The 22,681-nt window shown below is 36.1% G+C and overlaps 1 protein-coding gene across 1 annotated transcript in view; it reads right to left on the reverse strand.

Annotated features, from left to right (window-relative positions):
• Window positions 1-22,681, reverse strand: part of NCKAP1 (NCK associated protein 1) — a 112,181-nt gene that overhangs the window by 69,666 nt on the left and 19,834 nt on the right. The window contains exons 4-7 of the mRNA XM_017532643.2: window positions 5,577-5,669; window positions 5,319-5,375; window positions 4,484-4,626; window positions 4,310-4,400 (exon numbers count right to left, since the gene is read on the reverse strand). Of these exons, the coding sequence (XP_017388132.1) occupies window positions 4,310-4,400; window positions 4,484-4,626; window positions 5,319-5,375; window positions 5,577-5,669 (384 nt within the window). The remainder of the gene's footprint in view (window positions 1-4,309; window positions 4,401-4,483; window positions 4,627-5,318; window positions 5,376-5,576; window positions 5,670-22,681) is intronic.

A 22,681-nucleotide genomic window follows, 5' to 3' on the forward strand; every position in this document is an offset into this window, starting at 1 on the left:
AAATTCTGTAAAGAGTGATTCTTTAACCTGACTGCACAGAGAATGCCAGAGAAGTTTGTTCCGAATACAGAATACAGGGCTCCAACTGAAATTTAGTGAACCTGAACCTCTGGAAACAGAACCCAAGGATCTATCATTTTATTAAGCTACACAAAGTGATTCTGATGTAGCCAACTAAGAATGTTTTTAAAATTAAATTATGTTAACTTAATTTTTTGAAATCCTGGGAAATTTGGGAGATTGTGTGTTATGGGAATTTACTATTCCCTCTCTAGATTTTCTAGTTTATGTGTACAGAGATGTTCCTAGTAGTCTCTGAGGATCATTTATATTTCTGTGGGATTGGTTGTGATATTACCTTTCTCATTTGATTGTGCGTATCTGGATCCTCTCTCTTTTTTTCCTTGTTAATCTAGTTAGGAGTCTGTCAACCTTGTTGACAATCCTTCCAAAGAACCAACTTTTTGTTTCGTTGATCCTTTGTATGGTTTTTGGGTCTTAATTTCGTTTAGCTCTTCTGTGATTTTAGTTATTTATTTTCTTATGACACCTTTAGGTTTAGTTCATTCTTATTTTTCTGGTTCCTTTAAGTGCAAGGTTAGGTTATTAATTTCAGCTTTTTCTATCATCTTTTTAGTGCCAAGAACTTTCCTTTTAACACTGCTTTTGCCACATTCCAGAGGTTTCGGTATGTTGTGTCACTATTTTCATTTCTTTCAAAGAATGAAATCTAGCAAAAATACAACAAAAAAAGAAAACTACAGGCCAATAACTCTGATGAACATAGACACAAAAATTCTCAACAAAATACTCACAAACCAAATCTAGCAGGATATCATAAAGTTAATTCACCATGATCAAGTAGGCTTTATTCCTGGGATGCAAGGTTGGTTCAACATAAGCAAATCAATAAATGTGATTAACCACATGAACAAAGTTTTAAAAACACCATATAATCATCTCAATAGATACAGAAAAAGCATTTGATAAAATCCAATATCCCTTCATGACAAAACCTTCAACAAACTAGGCATTGAAGGAACATACCTCAAAATAATCAATGTCATTTATGACAAATCCACAGCCATAGTCAGTGTCATCTATGGCAAACCCACAGCCATAATCAGTGCCATCTATGACAAACCCACAGCCACTATACTGAATAGGCAAAAGCTAGAAGCATTCCCCTAAGAACTAGAACAAGACAAGGATGTCTGTACTCTCACCACTTCTGTTCAACATAGTACTCTAAGTCCTAGGCAGAGCAATCAGGCAAGATAAAGAAATAAAAGGCATCCAAATAGAAAAAAAAGGAAGTCAAATTATCTCTGTTCATTGACAATATAATTCTATACCTAGAAAACGAAATGACTTCAGCAAAGTCTCAGGGTACAAAATCAACATACAAAAATTGGCAGTATTTCTAAACACCATTAACATTCAAGCTGAGGACTCAAGAACACAATTGTGTCCAAGCATGGTGGCTCATGCGTATAATCCCAGCACTTTGGGAGGCCAAGGCAGGCAGGTCACCTGAGGTCTGGAATTCGAGACCAGCCTGGGCAACATGGTGAAACCCCACCTCTATTAAAAATACAAAAATTAGCTGGGTGTGGTGGCAGGCGCCTGTAATCCCAGCTACTCAGGAGGCAGAGACAGGATAACTGCTTCAACCCGAGAGGTGGAGGCTGCTGTATGCCAAGATGGTGCCACTGCACTCCAGCCTGGGTGACAGAGTAAGACTCCATCTCAAAAAAAAAAAAAAAAAAGAGAATGCAATCCCACTTACAATAGCCACAAAAAAATAAAATAGGAATACACCTAATCAAGGAGGTAAAACTTCTCTAAGAGAAGAACTAGAAAACACTGCTGAAAGAAATCACAACTAACACAAAGAAATGGAAAAGCATTCTATGCTCATGGGCTGGAAGAATCAATATCATTAAAACAACCATAATGCCCAAAGTGATTTAAAAATTCAACACTATTCCAATCAAATTACTGTCATTTTTCACAGAATTAGAAAAATCTATTCTAAAATACATATGAAACCAAAAAAAGTGTGGTACATATGCACCACGTAATACTATGCAGTCATAAAAAGGAACAAAATCATGTCCTTTTGCAGCAACATAGATGGAACTGGAGGCCATTATCCTAAGAGAATTAATGCAGAAACAGGAAACCAAATATTGATTGTACTCACTTATAAGGGGAAGCTAAACCTTGGGTACACGTGGACACAAAGAAACAACAGACACTGGGGACTCCAAAAGTGGGAAGGAGGGAGATAAGGGTTGAAAAACTACCTATTGGGTACTATGTTCACTACTTTGACAATTGGATTATTAGAAGCCCAAACCCAGCATCACACAATATACTCATTTAACAAACCTGCACATGTACCCCATGAATCTAAAACAAAAAAACAAACCCTGGCAAATACATGACAGTGTTTGATCAAAATTCTAAGGTATCATGGAATATTAGAAAAAAATCAAGATTAGAAAATAACTGGTCTAATTCAAATGAATAATTCTCCTATGTAATTATCAATATCCCACTATATACTGAATATGTTAATGTGCTAATGACTACAGAGAACTTAAAAAGATACCCAAGAGGCTTTAAGGAGATTTTCAAAACCTAAATGGAGAAAGAACCAAATCTAAAATAACTAAATAAAAACAAGACCATCCACGATTAGAGAAAAATCCAAAATGGATTCAAAGAGAAAAGAGAAGAACAGAAAAGACAGTTCCAGGTGGTAGGAAACCACTACTAACATGAGAGATAGGAGATGACCTACTGTTCAGCATTTTGAGGAACTCTGACACTTCCATCTAAAATGCTGATTTTTTTTTTTTTAATTTTGAAACTGATGCCATCCACAAGCTTCTTGCAAACTATGATTTAACCAATTCCAAGACATAAAACCTACATAAATTTGTGTATAATATAGCTATGCAAATCTGGAAGAATTCCTTCAGAATTTTCATGGGACTAAAAAAAATTCAAAGAAAATTATTGGTGTTAGCTGTATGTCAAGAAAAAAGCACAGTGGCCGAGGACAGTGGTTCATGCCTGTAAGCCTAGAACTTTGGGAGGCTGAGGTGGGCAGACTGCCTGAGCTAAGGGGTTCAAGACCAGCCTGGGAAACATGGTAAAACACCATCTCTACTAAAAATACAAAAAATTAGCCAGGCATGGTAGCACATGCCTGTAATCCCAGCTACTCAAGAGGCAGAGGCAGAGGCAGAGGCAGAGGCAGAGGCAGAGGCAGAGGCAGAGGCAGAGGCAGGAGAATCACTTGAGCCTAGGAACTGGAGCCTACAGTGAGCTAAGATCACACCACTGCATTCCAGCTGGGGTGACAGAGCGAGATGCTGTCTCAAAAAANAAAAAAAAAAAAAAAAAAAAAAAAAGAGAGAGAAAGAGAAAGAAAAAAGACAGGCTTCTACAAGGTAAATAGTCTAACTTTCAGCATTCAAAGAGAACAATCAATGTAGACCAAGATTCTAGTATCCTGGGCTTCAGTTCTGGTTTTGCCACCATTGTCACAAATGACTTACCTTGTCATGATACTGCTCCAACCCTTAATCTTTAGCTATAAATAATGAGATTGGATGAAATACCTATAAATATCCTTGAAGTGCTTAGAAACTACCGTTCTGTGAACTAGCCCTTCTGCAGAGAATCCATAATGACAAGACTACTTACAACCAAAATTATTTCATTAAGAACTATTTGTAATATCTCCTAAAAGATAGTCATTTCAAATTATTTCCATAAAACTCCTGTCATTTTTTCTTAAGAGACAATAATAATATAGCTAAAACTTATCAAATCCTCTGCACTTTTTAATGAAGTAATTCATTTAATTCTCATAAGAACGATATGAAATAAGTACTATTTGTTATTCCATTTTTACTGATAAGAAAACTGAGGTACCATGAGGTTAGTTAAGTAACTTGCCAAATATTATACTATAATTTGCAGAGTTGCTATTAAAATCCATTGGTATGAGAACAGAACTCTCAAATACCATATGGTAAATCCTACTGTTTAATGCTAAACTAAAATCTAAAAAACTATAATGAATCAATCAATATATCCTTGAGTCTCTATACACTATTGTGAATCTCATTAATTAGTTCTCTGGTCCATAATTAGATAAAAGCACACATAACTATTACTTATATCCCATTGTAGTATTTTTCAAAAAAGAAGTTTATCACTTTATCTAACTATCCATCCTCATGCTATGTTATATGCCTATTCTCTCACATGCCTAAAAGCCACCTCTTACCTTGCTATGGGGTACAAATTCTTCCATCATCTTCTTTAAAGGGTTTTCATAATCCACAATCATCTGGCCAAGGCGTGGGTATTCTCGGTCACTTAAAACAGACATATCAAATTTCAATGAGTTGTAATCCCCCAAATTGAGAATTTTAGAAAGACTTTTATAATGCAGATCTACCTTGCTCCATGAGTCATTTCATGGGCATAGTTGTATAGTCCAATGATTGCCTTCCTTTCTTCAATTCGAGACAGCAGTATCATTAGTGTTGTATAGGTTATAATTAAATCTAAGTAGTTCTTTGTTAAATCAAAGTTTACAGTCTAGGAGAAAAAAAATCAAGTTCAACTACTTCCTATTTCTTAAAATTTTAAACACATACAAAATCTTCATAGAAGCTACTGACAGCTATTAATTTTCTGGATTTATTTTATCCCCCATTCTGAAATGCTATCTAATTCCTTTCACTAAAAGCATGTCTATAATTTGGGAGTTACAGATAACAGTTCTGTGATTGACCCAATTTTATGAATGAAAGAAAAAAAGCTTGTGATCTATATTCCAACTGGTAACAGTTCAAAAGGATAAAAGCCAGAACAATAAAGAACACTGATGCCAATCTCACCAAAGAGGAAAAAAATTACTCTTTTTAAAGTTCACCATTAACTAAATGGAGACATTTTTCACTTTGACTTCCTATATCCAAAAATTATCATACTAAGAAAGAGTCCATCAAGTATGCCTTTTACAAAAATATTATCCACTTAACTTTTCAAAATTGGGTCTATTAAATAAAATTCTAAAGTTAAGGTGTATTTCCCAATATGTACAAGACTTATACTCAATGACAATCCAAACAAATATAGAGAATATACACTTTACTTTTTTTAAAAGCTATAAAACAAGCAGATTAATAATGCTAAAACTTTATGTGTTAGTTATATAATCTATCTAAAAAAAAGCAATTGGTCCCCTGAGCTCTTCTGGAAAGAGAATAACTGGACATGATACTTACAATATCAAAGAAGACTTGGCAAACATCAATAGTATTCAACAATTCACAAACATGGTCCTGAAAAGAAATACTTATTTCAATCTTTTATCTGTATAAATCTGTTTAAATTCAGAAAACACAAACAAACAAGGGATCTTTTAAATTTCAGTTCTGGAAGAATTCCAATTTTATTATTTACAAGTGACAGAGCAATTTACACAATTAGTAAACATTAAATCTACTTCCGAAACGTTAAGTATTATATATTAAAATACATACCTTAAATTCCATAACATCTACAAATGTGAAGTAATATAATGCCAGATTTTTCAGAATCTCTGATTTTTCTTTCTGTAGTTGTGCAAGCTGTTGCTGTAGAAACAAAATTACAACACATTGTTCATAGAGAACCAAAGTATTTCATTTTACTACAAACTATCTTCTTTTACGACTGCCATACGGAAGCACAAGCTTTTAGAATAGTATTTCTAGATGATTAAGGCTTTTTAAAAAAACCAAAGTACTCGAGACAGCAACTGCTAATAGTGATCAACACTGACAGTGTGAGGCTATAAAACAAATCAAAGCAGATTAGTACCAAATTGCACTACTATTACGGAAAATCTGGAAGTGTTAGAAAAAAAAATATCAAATGAAGTCTTAAAAAATTAAAAACAAGTCATGAGCATGATCACATTACTAGAAGTGGGAGAAAAGAAGGTGAAAAACATCACAACTTATACTACAAAAAAACAATATGCTATATAAATTTGGAACTTACCAAAAAGAACATCCAGGTAAAGCCACGTTACGCATGCAAAATAAAATGTAGATACAAACATAAAATACAGTAACGGTTCCCTGACCAGATCCACAAAACACAAGAATATATTAAACAAAAGCAAAAACCACAACAACAAAAAAGAAATGAGAAAGAGGCAAAACTAGAGTTAAGACATGAAAGAGGGAAATGTGAAAGACAAATAGTATTTTAATTAACTGTATAATTTACAAAAGCCCAATTTTTCTTTTAAAATCAACTATTGATATAATTTCCAAAAGAATCTAGCTATTTTTAATGCCCTATAAGATTCTCAGAATTCTAATAAATGATCTAGAACCTTGATGCTCTTGCGTGTAGTCTATTGAATAGCTGCTCCCACTCATTTAGGAGCTTGTTAGAAAAGCAGACTCTCAGGCCTACCTCAGACCTACTGAATCTGAATTTGCCTTTTATCCTATTAAATGTGTGAGTAGCTTATTCAGAACATGAAAAAGCCAGAAAATAAATATCAGATTTGCTATCAAAGCCCATACAATGTTGAGGCCTTCATATAGTTCTTATTTATACTTAGGAACATTAAGGGAGCGATGCTTCCATACATAATTGTACTGGACCACTATGATAAGTCAGAAAATTTTCAGCAGTGAGCCTAACATCAGAGGAATTTTTTTTTTTTTAAACTACAAAAAGCCAATTTAAAACAGTAAGCACAGCAGTCTGGTAGACCTTACTATTACTGGGTAAACCACCCTAAATATTGCAGTACCTGAAGACATTTAAAGAATTCTAACTAGAAAATATTCACACTCAAGCCTGTAATCCCAGCACTTTGGGACGCCGTGGTGGGTGGATAACCTGAGGTCAGCAGTTTGAGACCAGCCTAGCCAACACAGTGAAACCCTGTCTCTACAAAAATATACAAATTAGCCAGGTATGGTGGCACATGCCTGAAATCCCAGCTACTTGGGAGGCTGAGACAGAAGAATTGCTTGAACCCAGGAGGCGGAGGTTGCAATGAGCTGAGATCAAGCCACTGCACTCCAGCCTGGGTGACAAAGACAAGACTCCATCTCAAAAAAAAAAAAAAATTCACAAATGAAATATTTCATTACTACCACCAAATGCCAGCAAATTAAGATATATACTTGTAGCGACTATTTTTAGTTTAATTTATGAGAGTAGCTGATTCTATTTTGCACAACATAATCTGTTTCAGAACAATTCCATGTTTATATGTACATTTTAATCATTACTACTCTAAAAACATGAAGCTAATACTTGTTACCCTATTTGACATTAAACTTTGGGAACTGATGTCTTAGTTCCACAGAAAACTGAAGTTTAAAAAAAAAGCAAAAAAGAATTAAAAAAAAAGAGAGAATTGATGTCTTAGTCCTTTTTCCCGCTTTTCAGTACTTTAAACATGACTTTCAAAATACAACAGGTGAAAGTACATTCATAATAATAAAATATGAAGGGTATAATTTGGTTTATATTGGGCTTAATAATCCCAATTTATTTCAGCTGCCCTAGTAATAGTGTCCCCTTTCCTTCCAACTTCTGTGTCCTAGTCTGGACAATAAATAATATGGTCACCATCTTACTATGAGCCTTAAATGGTCTTATACACAAACCTCATTTTCCATATTAAGAACCTAAGACTTACAGACCTTAAAATAACCTTCTTAAAGTTACAACCACTTAATGACAGAGCCAAGATTGGAAATCCCATCTCCTTCTGAAAGTGTTCGTTCTACGATTCTACATGCCTATCATTTCCTTTTTAATAAAATCTCACAGGCTACTTCCTCATTCAACTTTATTTTCCCCAAAGCCATATATGACTAAACTCTACTTGGCTATAAACATTTATTGAACAACTACTAGATGCCTAAATTCAAAAGAGTCAAGATTTCAAGGCCCTCTACAATCAGGCCCTAACGTACTTTTCCAATCTACATTTCCCTACATGTATTCGCACTCTACATACAGTAGCCAAAACAATCTATTCACTATTTTCTATACAAATCTCCTGCTTTCTTACTGTTTCCTCTATTGGAATGTCAGAATCCCACCACTTAAACATGTCCAAACCCCACTATTCCTAAAGCTCTCAGTTTAAATGCTAACCCCATTTTCAGATTGAATTCCTTCCCTGCAATGCTAACATCTCCCTTTTCTAAACGTGTATAATGTCCGACAGCAGCTATCACTTTCTATTATAGCTATCTCCAGCACAATTAGACAGTGTGCCAAACTCAAGTTTTAATTTCCCCAGTCCATATCATACAGTTCTGCTTATAAGGAAGTAACCAATGCAAACATCTATCAGATTAGAAATTTCAAAGACTATCAGTATTAGATGATATGTTTTGCTAGGTGATGCTAAAAAGCATACCTTATTATGCAACCATGACTAAGTGACTTAGCATCTCCAGCCTAATACACTTCTCAACAAAATGGAAGCTGATGTGGACAACTAACCAAGATTACGTACATAAGAATTGTAGCAATGCCTCACAGCCAGAAGCTATACATTAAACATTAAGTGAATAACAAAGGAAGCTTGCAGATACTTCTTCAGAATTAGTAAGAATAAAACTTTAACTTGAAGTCTTGTTAAGAAAAAAAAAAAACTTTAATAATCCCCAATAGTATCCATAGTATTTCTAATAAGAGCTGATATTTACTGAGTATGAATTATGTGTCAGACATTGATTGTTCCAAACATTTTACAGGCATCTCACACAATCCTCTTAATGTCTTTATGCAATCACGTTCCCCATTTTAGTAAACATAAATTTCATAAAGCCTGTGTGAAAGAGGTCAACTATAACAATGAAGAATAAAAAGTCTATAACTCTCTAGCTTCAATTACCAAAAATGCTACATTTTAGTTCCTAAAGTGAGGGAGAGTAGATACCACCAAAAAGTATTAATATCTAGAACAAAGTTTTCTTAATTCAACTGATCTCATTGTTTTATAGTAAATAAAAAGCAGGAAATGGCTTAAGAACATAGATCAGTAACATTGAAGTTATATAACAGAACATTAGAAAAATACTACTGTGAAAAAAAACTATTCACTACATTATTATTTATTTATTCACCACACTAATTATTTACTACTATTCACTACACTAATTATTTATTTATTTATGAGATGGAGTCTTGCTGTGTCACGTAGACTGGAGTGTAGTGGCGCAGTGTCAGCTCACTGAAACCTCCGCCTCCTGAGTTCAAGCAATTCTCCTGCCTCAGCCTCCTGAGTAGTTGGGACTACAGGCAGACACCAACACATCCGGCTAATTTTTTTGTATTTTTAGTAGAGATGGGGTTTCATCATGTTGGCCAGGCTGGTATCGAACTCCTAATTTCAGGTGATTATCCCACCTCGGCCTCCCACAGTGCTGGGATTACAGGCGTAAGCTACTGTGGCCAGCCTCACTACATTAATAGTTATAAAAGCATATTCATGTGATACATGCAAATATTTTTGCAAAATCTTTATATAATGCTTTCATTAAAATTTCTAGCTACGGGTCATTATTCTAAATATTCAAGTAAAATACGTAAAAACTGGAAATAAACAGGATAAACGTCAGGCATGCTTATTGAAAAGAACCTATCTCTATACTGAAAAATCCTGGTAATTAATCTTTGTTCAATTAAGAAGCATTTTCCACACAAATATAAGTATCTAGAAAATTGATTGAAATTTATTATTTATTCTAAATCCTAAAGTATTTCATTCTTTCAAAGAAAAAGCACTGGCAAATTACTATAAGGAATCAGTGCCTACAGAGCTAAATCATTGAAAACAAAGGAACATAGGTATGGTTTTTATTTGCTCATTTCAATTATTACCTTCTTTTGTTACTGAAACTGCTTATTCATAATAAATTATTTTTTTCAATCTAAGTTTTGCTAGTATTTTGTTCCTCTTTAAAAACAATCAACTATAGAAATTTGGTTTCAAGGAATGCTTTGTTCACATTCTTAGTAGGATACTCTAGGCCAGGCTGTTTAAAATAAGAGAGTACTGAGATGCTATTTGGATAAATCTCTGCCTAAACTGTCCCAGCTACCACCCTAGTCATCAACTCTCATGTGGACTCCTACAGTAGCATCCTATCTGTACTTGTGCTCATGCCTCTTCAATCTTCTCTACATAGCAGCAGCACAGTAAACGTTTTTTTGTTTGTTTGTTTGTCTGAGACTAAGTTTTGTTCTTGTTGCCCAGGCTGGAGTGCAATGGTGCAATCTCGGCTTACTGCAACCTCCGTAATTCTCACGCCTCAGCGTCCAGAGTAGCTGGGATTACAGGCATGCACCACCACGCCCGGCTAATTTTATATTTTTAGTAGAGACAGGGTTTCTCCATGTTGGTCAGGCTGGTCTGGAACTCCCGACCTCAGGTGATCCACTCGCCTCCATCTCCAAAAGTCCTGGGATCACAGGCAGCACAGGATCACAGGTGGCTACCGCGCCTGGCCACAGCGAACATTTTAAACCACCATAGTACACTGAAAAAACTGATCCCACTGATGTCATGCAAGCATTAACAGCAGGTGAAGAGTACATGGGAATTCTCTATACTAACTTTGCAAATTTTCTATAACTCTTAACACTATTTCAATACAAAAATCATTTTTAACTCTGTTTCACCTCACAATTAGAACTACAAAATCTTTACCACTGCCTCAGAATAAAGTCGAAATCAAAGCCCTTACCTATCTCTAAGACCTCATCTCCTTTCGTGCTCCTCCAACCTCACTCAGTATAGTTCTCATATTGGTCTTTCTGCTGTGTTCACATTCACCAAGTGTGTTCCCACCTCAGAGCCTTTGCACTTGTTCCTTCTCATGTCTGGAATGCTCTTCACCATTTTTTAGCATAGCTTACTCCCTCACCCCATTTCTCTTCACAGGCCATCCTTATGTAAAATGATCTTCTCATCCCCATTTAACTCCTTACCCAGCTTTCTATTTCTTCCTACCAACTATCCCCCAATGAAAATATATATTCATGCTGGGTGCTGTGGCTCACGCCTGTAATGCCAACACTTTGGGAGGCTGAGGCAGGCAGATCAACTGAGGTCGGGAGTTCAAGACCAGCCTGACCAACATGGAGAAACCCTGTCTCTACTAAAAATACAAAATTAGCCAAGCATGCTGGTGCATGGCTGTAATCCCAGGTACTCGAGAAACTGAAGGAGAATTGCTTGAACCCAGGAGGTTGTGGTGAGCCAAGATCACCCCGTTGTACTCCAGCCTGGACAACAAGAGCGAAACTCCGTCTCAGAGAAAAATAAAAAAATTAAAAAAAAAAATAAAAAAGGAAGTACGTATTTATTTTAGTTGTTTACTATCTAACAACCCAACTTGAATTTAAATTCCAAGAAGGCAAGGAGTTTGTATTATTTCCTGGAGTACTGGCATCTAGAGTACTGGCACAGTAAGTGTACTATAAACAACAATAAAAGATCCTCAAGTTTTTCAACATAAAAGGCATGAAGAGTGTCCTTAATTTCAAAATTTAATTGCTAATCATAAATGAATTTGATAGTAGGTATAAATTCATGTCTTGAATGAGTTTCAAAAATGTAATCCCTTGAATAAAATCCCCAAGGTTGGGTAAAAGATTTCACATTACATCCTTCCACCACAGGAAAGCATAAAAGAAATGGGTAGCAACTAAAGAGACCGACATATGCATATCAAATATAAGCAGATCTCTTAAGATTACCTGAAAATTCTAATTAACACAAAGATTAGTCATGTTTTAAAAGAACCTCAGAATCCTATTTAAAATCCTTAGTAGTATCTTTTTTCATACATGAAGTGATTCCATTGGAAATATTTCAGAAAAGGTAGTAAAAATATTTTAGGAAAATGTATGATCCAGGCTGGGTGTGGTGGCTCACGCCTGTAATCCCAGCACTTTGGGAGGCCAATGTGGGTGGACCACCTGAGGTCAAGAGTTCCAGACTAGCCTGGACAACATGGTGAAACCCTGTCTCTACTAAAAATACACAAATTAGTCAGGTATGGCAGGTTGGGCGTCTGTGGTCCCAGCCACTCCAGAGGCTGAGGCAGGAGAATCACTTGAACCTGGGAGGCAGAGGTTGCAGTGAGCCAAGTTTGCGCCATTGTACTCAGACCTGGGAAACGAGTAAAACGCCTTCTCAAAAAAAAAAAAAAAAAAAAAAAAAAAAGTAAAGTTATCCTAACACTAGCCTAGTAAAATAAGCATTACCGATTTACTGAGTGTTTAAGAAGTGTTACTAAATTGAATCCTCTTAATACGTTTTCAAGGTACATTTTTCTTTATTGTGGTAAAATACACATGAAATTTACCATTTTAACCTTTTCAAAGTGTGCCATTCAGTGGCTTTAAGCATATTTGCATTGCTGTGCAAGCATTAGCACCATCCATCTCCAGACGGTTTTCATCTTCTCAATCAAAACACATTTTAATCCTCATTTTGCAGATACAGAAACAGACCAGGAAAGGGTAAGATGCCAATACAGGTCTATGAGATTTCAAAACTTGAAACACTTCTTCAGTATACTTCAACATTCAAGTTGCTATACAATGACATAAAAGTAGTGTAGAGACAAGCTAAAGACAACATTTGTATTTAATTACATTATAATCAACTACACAGACTTAGACTTTTAAAAAATCTAATTCAAGCCTTTCACTTTATAATTAAGGTTTTTTTTTTTCTAAGTTCACATTGCTAGTCTTCTGTTTAATTCTGAAATGCACAAAGAGTTTTCTATTAAAGAACTGAAAGGCAATAAAATAGAAAAAAGAAAAAAGAAAAAAAAAAAAAAGAACTGAAAGGCAAAGGAAAAAAAATTAAAATTTGTGTCCAGGTCTCCTTGCAATAGAACTCTACTGCCTCTCCCATTAAGCAATGTTGTCTATTTTCCCAGCATTACTATCTTGGCTGGCCTTGTGACTTGTCTTGACCAATAGAAAGCAGCAAAAGCAACAATGAGTCACTCCTAAGTCTAGGGCAAGGTCTTATAGTTTCTGATTTTGCTTTTTTGGGACACTGCCCTGAAATGCTGTATGTGAAGAAGCCTGAGATATCACATGACATAGAGAGAGGGCACCTCAGCATCCCTGCTGTTCCAGCTGGACTCATCCCCCAGAATACACCAGCAGAAAGCACTGCTATAACCTAGAACCAGTGAGATCAGCAGAGGAACTGCCCAGTCAACTCACAGAATCATAAGAAACAAGCTGCTGTTGTTTTAAGCCACAAAATTTAGAGGTAATCTGTTATGCGGCAAAAGGTAGTTGAAACAATTAATATAAAGTTCAGCAATATAGATTAAAATAATTTCTATTTTACCACCTGAACACATTAATTTGCTGCAGCTAAAATTTTTGGAAATTTAAGATTCTGGCTATAGATGGTCAAGTAAAAGCAAACTTGAAATTAATTTTATCATCAGTATTACAAAATCACTAATTATATATCATGGTACAGTGGGCTTGATCAAGTGTAAAGTCTTTGTATAAAAGGCATCACATTGTATTAATGATAATACAATTTACCTCATTTAATGGCGCTATTTTCCATTACAAATAGAAAAATAAATAGGCTAGTCCCTTTACATTCAATTTTAATAATTTTTTAAACTTTTCTAACATGTGAGTAACCTACTTTCAAAACCAGTACACAAGACATAAATCAAGCTTTTCTTACTGACGTCATCACTGTAATTGATAATTATACAGTTATTTATGTCAAGATGGCCTCAGATGCTACTGACATGTACAAGATAATCTGACAACATTAAATGGTCCTTGCCTGCTATACTTAAGCGTTTTCATTTTTCTTCCTATAAATTATCATTTGCTCCTGATGGGAGCAACTTTTAATGTAGTGTGTGTCAGAATATACACTTGTTACAATTTTGCCTAATCAGACTCAACAAGCTTGGTCACAGGAGAACCAAAATGCCTTTCTCTGAATAAACTTCATTTATTCTAGAATACCATTTCTAGTTGCTCAAAATCATTTTTTTACAGCTTTATTAAGGTACAGTTTACTTACCATGAAATTCACCCATCACAAATGAACAATAATTTTAATAAATTTATAGAGTTGTGAAACCATCCACTCTATCCAGCTGTAGAACATTTCCATCATCCCAAAAAGTTCCCTTGTGCCCATTACAGTTAATCCTGCTGTTACTCCAAAGCTCGAGGCAACTACTAATTTGCTTAGTCTCAATAAACTTGCCTTTTGTAGACATTTCCTATAAAACAGAATCATACAGTATGTAGCTTTTTACATCTGGCCTCACTTATTCATGTTGTAGCATTTGTCAGTAGTTTGCTCCTTTTAATTGCTGAGTAGTATTCTGTTAAATGTCCACACCACATTTGGTTTATTCATTCATCAGTTAATAGGCATTTGAATTGCTGCCAATTCGGGGCTATCATGAATAACAAATTCTGCTCTGAACACGTCCTTGGATAGACATATTTTCACTTCTCTTGGGATAATTCCTAGGAGTGGAATTGCTTCTTTCTTAACTCTGAGATGTGATTCAGAGAGGCAAGTGACATGAAAAGTATAGATAAGTGAAGAGTTACTGTAATAACATATTATCCATTTAGACAACAACCTATTATATTACCAGGCATTGTGGGAGAAGCTGAGAAAAACTATGAATAAAGCACTGACTCTCCCCTAAACAAGCTCATTGTCTATATGAGGGATGTGTAATATAAATGTACAGGGAAATCCCATTTGCTTGGGTTTTTTTAAATTTGTTTGATTGGCTTTTTTGTTCTTTTTAACGTAAATATCCAGTTTTAGAGGCTGATTATTCAGTTTTAGAAGCTGACTAACTTCTAGGTGCAAGGTTCAAAGATGGTGAAAAACTACAATGATCAATTCCCACAATCCCTTCAAGACAAAGGTTCTCACAAACTGGCAATAACATGAAAAGGGTAACAACAAAAACAAAATCTATACATTAGTGTGATAAAGACCACAATAAGAAAGGTCAGAGCTTCTAAGAGTGGTGAAAATGCTGAGCAAAACAGGGAAGTTAAAGGAGAGGCTGCACTGAGTAGGTGCCCATGAATGATTTTTGGTACAGGAATACATACTGACAGAGTACATGACAGCTGATGTTAAGTTTCCTTAAGCCTGTGAAGAGGAATAAAGTTTAAGTTATCCCAGCTTCTGTTTGGCCTTTCTGGACATCTGTTATTCTTGGGAGATTTGGAGACAAGGTGAGGTGGCATCACTGGGAGAATAATTCCCACTTAAAATCTCTAATACTCTGCCTCCACAAATTCTTTGAACACAGAGACCTCCTATTCATTCACTCTACTGTCTTTTTACTGTCACTCATCCTCTTATGCTCCCCTTTTTTTATGAGACAGTGTCGCCCTGTCATCCAGGCCAGGGTGTAGTGGCATGATCTCGGCTCACTGCAGCCTCCGCTTCCTAGGTTCAAGTGACTCTCATGCCTCAGCCTCCCAAGTAGCTGGAACAACATGCATATGCCACCATGCCTGGCTAATTTTTTGTTTTTTTGTTTTTTTTTTTTTTGGAGAGACAGGGTTTCACCATGTGGGCCAGGCTGGTCTCCAACTTCTGATCTCAAGTGATTCACTGGCCTCAATCTCCCAAAGTGCTGGGATTAAGGCATGAGCCATCCCGCCAGGCCCCCTACTTTCTCTCTTATCCATCTTAACTTTAAATGGTCCATCATTATAATTACTGCCCTGTCCTTCTCTTCTTCTTTCATAACCATCTGATAAAACCTACAACAGTAGAAAAGCATATACTTATGGTGACTTGATCTCAACCTGATTTCACGATCATTAATCATAACTGAGTAGCAATACTACTCAATTTTTACTGTCAATTCATTTTCCCACTCTCCTAGATGATTATTCCACTCCTTTTTCTCTCTTAAATCCCTCAATAATTTTTTCAACTTGACTCTCAGCCTTAAACCTAACCTGAGATCCAGATGCATATAAACAATTGGCACTTAGATTTCCAGTAAGCCACTCAAACTTAACATGTCTAATATTGAGACATTGGGTACTTTCCCCACTGCATTCACTGTACTACTCCCACTGTACTACCCCAAACCTATATCTCCTGTTCTCTCACCCCATTCTATCTTACATTTGTTCAAGCAAAAACCTTAAAATATATATCCAGAATCTGAACATTTCTCACCTCAACCACCCTAGTCCAAGCCATCATCAGCTCTTATCTCAGTGACAACAAATTTCCTAACTATTCTCCCTATTTTTACCTTTGCTCTCCTGCAGACTATTCTCTACCAAGTAACCATAGTGATCACAGTCATATCACTTCATTCCTCTGCTACTCCCCTCCTGTGGCATCTCAACACACTCAGGGTAATTAGCTAAGGTCCTTACTATGATTCAGACGGCACTATATGATCTGACCATTCATTACAACCACTGACACTTCATGTCCTACCAAGGTCCCCCTCAATCTTCTATTCCGCTCATAATAGCCTCCTTGTTCCCGAACATGCCAGGCATGCACCCACCTGAGTCTTTGGAGCTGCTGCTCCTTCAGCACAGAATGCTCCTCCCCTAGCTAAACTCACTCCCTATCTTCAAATCTCTGCCCTAATGCCTTCTTTTCAGTAAGGCCTTTCCTGGTCACTCTAAGTAAATTAGCATCTGCCAGGCATTAGTCTTATGCATTTACCCTTATGCTTTGTTCTTCCTAGAACTCTTTACCTGGTATTATATTCTTATTCGTTTATTATTTACTTCTGTTCAACATAATGTAAGCTTTATAAGAACAGAGACTTCTGTTTGTTCACTGTGGGAACCTTCTCTTCTGCGGGAACCTTCTCTTCCAGAATAGAATTTGGCTCATAGAAGACACTCAATAAAGGACTTAAATAAACAAATGAACAATTAGTGGAGAGTGTGATGGAAACATACATATGCAGAACTTAAACTAATTTGGAAAGGTCAGGGAAAGGGCTTCTCTGAATGATGACATCCAAGCACAGACCTGAAAGACAAGTTAGCCTAGTGAAAGAATATGCGAGAGACTATTCCAGATAGTAAAAACTGCATAAACAAAATCCCAGAGGCAAAAGTAAATGTGGCCATTTGTTCAATGAAAGTATACACATACTTTCTCAAAATACAACACTCCTTTAAAAAAATAAAGCAAGCAAATCTATTTTCCTTATGTTCTACATTCTATCCTACACTAGACAATGGGAACTAAAATAGTATACCAGTCTGCATACTCTGGGCCAGGGACCATTAATGTACCTATTTAAAATACTCTTAGCCAAGATGAGTGTTAGGAAGAATAAAGGAAAAAAGTACTCTACAACGTGTGTTATTTATTCCATTGTACCTTTTACTGTCTTATTTTCAATCTTAGCAAATAACTTCAGATCTGACAAAAGGTAGTACCGAAGCTGCATGAAGAAACATTGAGAAGATAACATACTAAAGGTACTTAAAAGGTACAAGGTTAGCTGGGTGCATCCCAGCACTTTGGGAGGCCAAGGCAGGAGGATCACAAGTTCAAGAGATCAAGACCATCCTGGCCAACATGGTGAAACCCCACCTCTACTAAAAATACAAAAATTAGCTGGGTGTGGTGGAGCGCGCCTGTAGTCCCGGCTACTTGGGAGGCTGAGGCAAGAGAACTGCTTGAACCCGAGAGGTGGAGGTTGCAGTGAGCCAAGATCACACCACTGCACTCCAGCCTGGTGCCTGGCAATGGAGTGAGACTGTCTCAAAAAAAAAAAAAAAAAAAAAAAAAAAAAAAAAAAAAAAAAAAAAAAAAAAAAAAGGTACAAGGCTAAAAGTGGCTAAAGACCCCAAAGAAATTACCAAGGAAACAAAAGGTGTTTAGGTACTGATAATGTCTTCTGCTACTATGAAGGGCATCAAAATCACCACTGCAGCCAAAGGGACTAACAACTGTTTGAAACCTGAAAAGCTATCACTTAGAAGCAAGAGATAACTTCAAATAGTTTGAAGAATATGGAAAAATGCAGACTGCATATACTTGGAGCCTATGCCATGGAACCCCAGGGTAATGCTCACTGGCAGTCTCATTTCCAGAAACGCAGAAAGTCTCTTTGAGTTGAAGAGGTTATGGTTTAGCATGACAAAAATATATAGTATATAAGATGCACAAAAGAATATTCTGAAAGCCCAGGTAATTATATAAGAAGGGTAAGAAAGAAGATATTTTAAAATAGATGTGTTTTGGGATCAAGAACCACCCCTGAGAATATGAAAAAAAGCTTAAAAATTCATTCACACACAAATTCTATATGCAATTTTATGGGATTCTCAAACTCATGAAAATTCAATGGAAATACATGGTAAAATCATTACACTGAAGACAAAAATATAACCCGTAATGAAAGCTACACAGCAGGCTTTTACAAAAATTGTCTAGATGGATGTTAGAAGGCAGAGGGTTAGAGGAGAGTAGGCTCCAGGAAAACAAAAAATTATAAAAAGGTCACATGATTATCAGGCCAAATAAATTAAAGGATACTAAAAAAGGCTTGTAACTAATTTCAAAAAGTTGTGGTATAACTATGAAACTAAAATAATTTTAAGTAAATGACAGAATTTAGGAAGAGAGACTCCTTTGCACTTTAATGCTAAGTATTCTTCAGCATTAAATTTCACTTTAATGCTAAATTATTCATCTTATAGCCCAAAGTGTGACAACAGAATGAAGAAATGCAAACCAAGCACTTAGGCCTTTACTAATTTTTAATTTTTTACAACCAATATATAATATAGTATCAGAACACTGTATAAGTACAGAACCAAAAAAAAGCATAAACAATTTTGACAATACAAAACTAAATGGATACATGACCAAGGGTGAGAATATCAGAAAAAGAACTACATTAAAGTTAAAAAAGGAAGTAATCAGTGATTCAAAAATACTAACAAAAAGCTATTAAACACTGGGAAAAGGGCTTGAGTGGGGGAGTAAGGGGAAGAAAACTGAGCAAGCTAAATCTTCATTTTTTCTTGCATAGAAGAGAGATTGTCTAAAGTTGGTAAGCGAAGTTATAAGGGAATAAGCATATTTGTTATAGTTCTAGCAGTAACCTGTAGAAATATTAAAAATAGAAGTTCCCTCAGGAATATGACTAGGATAGGAAAAAGTAAACTAGGAGATATTCACTTTTCATCCCAAATTCTTCTGGACTATTCATTACCATGTATTCATGTTCTTTAGGCAAAAATAAAAAATTTAAATCAGTTTAGGCAAGTTACCAGAGCTGATGTAATTCCTTGCCACTATTTGACCTATTTCAATTACTTTCCAAATAATATCAAAGCAAGGCTTACTTACATATTCATAGGAGTTGTTTGTTTAAGATAGAATTAAAGACTTTTACATATGGAGGAGTCATTAACAACTCAATACTGATGACCTTTTTAAAAGACTACTGACATTTCAGTTAATTTTCATCATTTCAAAATTCCTTAAATTCTGGCAATGTTTAATTGGTCAGGAACAAATATTCCTTTGAGTTTCCATTAGGGCATATATATTTATTCATAATGAAGTATGTTGTCACAATTTCCAGTTACATTATTGTACAGCAAGATGATCCCTTCTAAACCAAAGTCATATTTGTTGGCCTACTACATGCCAGTCAACAGGAGTTCAAAGATGAGTGCGTGGTCCAGGAAGATGGAGACATGGGGTACCACAGAGAAAACGAGTGTTTTTTGATTTGTTCTGATTCCCCTGGTGGAGGTTGAAGAGAGAGAGGAAGGGAGGGCAACAGTAGGAGAGACTAGGTGGCATAAAAATCAATGTTTGGATTAACATTGCATTTATTCCAGCAGGAGACACAGATCTAAAGGGGATAAATTCAAATGACCTTATAGTGGGGAACCTGGACAAGCCATAAATAACCAGTTTGATGTTTTTTGCAAGTCAAAAGGGATTGTGAAAGTTCTAGTTTAGATAATGAAGTGGATGGTGACAGTTCAAGGGAGAAAACACAAAAGAGAAGAAAAATGTAGGCTAATCACATGTTCCACATTGGATACAAAGTTTCCTGTTTAGCTTGTGGAGCTGTCCAAAGGAGTAGCTAGAATTCAGATGTAGAGCAGCAGTCCCCAACCTTTTTAGCACCAGGGACCAGTTTCGTGGAGGACAATTTTTCCATGGACTGGGGTGGAAGGGTAGGGGGTGGTTTGAGGTAACTGAAGCACGTTACATTTACTGTGCACTTTATTTCTATTATTACTTTGTAATATGTAATGAAATAATTACACAACTCATCATAATGTAGAATCTGTGGAAGCCCTGAGCTTGCTTTCCTGCAACTTGATGGTCCCATCTGGGCGTGATGGGAGATAATGACCGATCAGGCATTAGATTCATCCAAAAAGCTCACAACCTAGATCCCTTGCATGCACAGTTCACAGTAGGGTTCACACTCCTATGAGAATCTAATGCCACTGCTAATATGACAGGAGAAAGAGCTCAGGCAATAATGTGAGTGATGGGGAGTGGCTGTAAATACAGATGAAGCTTAGTGTACTCATCCACCACTCACCTACTGCTGGGCAGCCGGGTTCCTAACAGGCCACGGACTGGTACCTGTCTGTGCCCTGGACATTGGGGACCCTGATCTAGAGCACAGAATACAGGAGATTGTATATGTACTTATTTGAAGCCACAGCAGTAAATGTTTTCATATATATATATACACACTATAGGGAGGAGGAGTTATTTAGAAATACCCACATTTAAAGGTACCCAGAAGAAAAGCCAGTTAAGTAGAACAAAAAAAGTCAAACAGCTTCCATTCTTCAAGAGCAATTTGTCTCACATTGTACTACATGCTTTAGGAGACACTGAACTGCTCCTTACCGGCATTATTACCATTTTAGAAATAAGAACAATGATACTTGGCCGGGCGCAGTGGCTCATGCCTGTAATCCCAGCACTTTGGGAGGCTAAGGTGAGCAGACCGCCTGAGGTCAGGAGCTCAAGACCAGCCTGGTCAGCATGGTGAAACCGTGTCTCTACTAAAAATACAAAATTAGCCTGGCGTGACAGCAGGCACCTGTAATGCCAGCTACTCGGGAAGCTGAGGCAGGAGAATCGCTTGAACCCAGGAGACGGAGGTTGCAGTGAGCTGAGATCACACTACTGCACTCCAGCCTGGGCAACAGGGCGAGACTCCATCTCAAAAAACAAAAAACAATGATACCTTAAGATGTTCAATAATTTCTGCCCAAAATCATTCAGCTACTAAGTGGAAAGACCAGAAGTCAAATTATGGTTTACTGAATCCAAAGTCCATCCTCTTAACCAGTATGTTACTATCTTAATAGGAGTCATGACAAAACAAGGAATACTCTCTTAAAGACAAGTTAGGAAGGAGTTAAATATGCCTACCATTCCTTCTAAGACCTTACCAAACTACAGTGCATGTGTCAAGGGCCTTCCTACACCTATCCCCAATTTCAACACCCCACCCCTAAAACACATTTATGTTCTTAGGAACTGAGACTCTTGCTCTTTTTCTCGGTTACTTTCAGTAATACCATTAATGAGATGTATTTGAATAGTTCTACTAAAAAATACAATCTTTTTTTTAGCTAAAATTAACTCAGTAACTTTTTAAAAGTGTCGATAAGTTCAGGTCCTGACATAAATCTAAGGTGATCTTTGAATACAGTGAAATCCACCTATGCTGAAGTGTATCAAATAGTTCCATTCATTAATGGGACATTTACTTAGTGCCTCCTTAGGTGTCAGGCCCTAGGGATGAGAGAGTTTTAAAAGACTCTAATGCTACGCCTCTGAACCAACTTTACTGCTAATTATCACACTTGGAGTTGCTTTATTTTGTCTTTCCTAGAGTGACTTTATAAGCTACTTAAATTAAAAACATGTTTTACATAACATCTTAATTCTATATTCCTTGGGAGAGGGAATAAATAATATCTGTAACATAAAAGATTCCTCCAACTTAGGAAAATGTAATTTTCAAGTTATTTCAACAACAGCCTGTGTTCTAGTCTAGAATCCCTATATCACTCTTGTGGCACTCTACTTGCCAGCAATGTCTCTATTCTTGAGGACTTCAAGATCTAATTCAACATATATAGATAGGATAGTAATTTTTATCATTTTCTCATCAATTTGGAAATCAAACCCAAAATGTTACACTAAAATGTGTAACAGGCTAATTCCTTAACAAAACTATTGTGCAGGATAATATTTTTACTGTTTTAAAAAATACAAACTAGCTTTTAGGTGTAAAGCAATATAGGAAAGAGAAAAAAATGTTTAAAAAATATTGAAAAAAAATTAGTAAGAAAAGTTTTAACATATACCTGAACATTTGCTTAAACTGCCTTTTAGATTCCCTGAGCAAAACAATTCCTATGTGTTAATAAAATAAGGAAGGAGTTTCTACTATTTCTTCAATCAGGAAAATAACAGATTCCCTTCCATGTACTCATAAGAAACTGAGAAGAGGCCGGGCGCGGTGGCTCACGCCTGTAATCCCAGCACTTTGGGAGG

This window comes from Cebus imitator, unplaced genomic scaffold (assembly GCF_001604975.1).
Source record: "Cebus imitator isolate Cc_AM_T3 unplaced genomic scaffold, Cebus_imitator-1.0 Scaffold78, whole genome shotgun sequence".
Taxonomy (NCBI): domain Eukaryota; kingdom Metazoa; phylum Chordata; class Mammalia; order Primates; family Cebidae; genus Cebus; species Cebus imitator.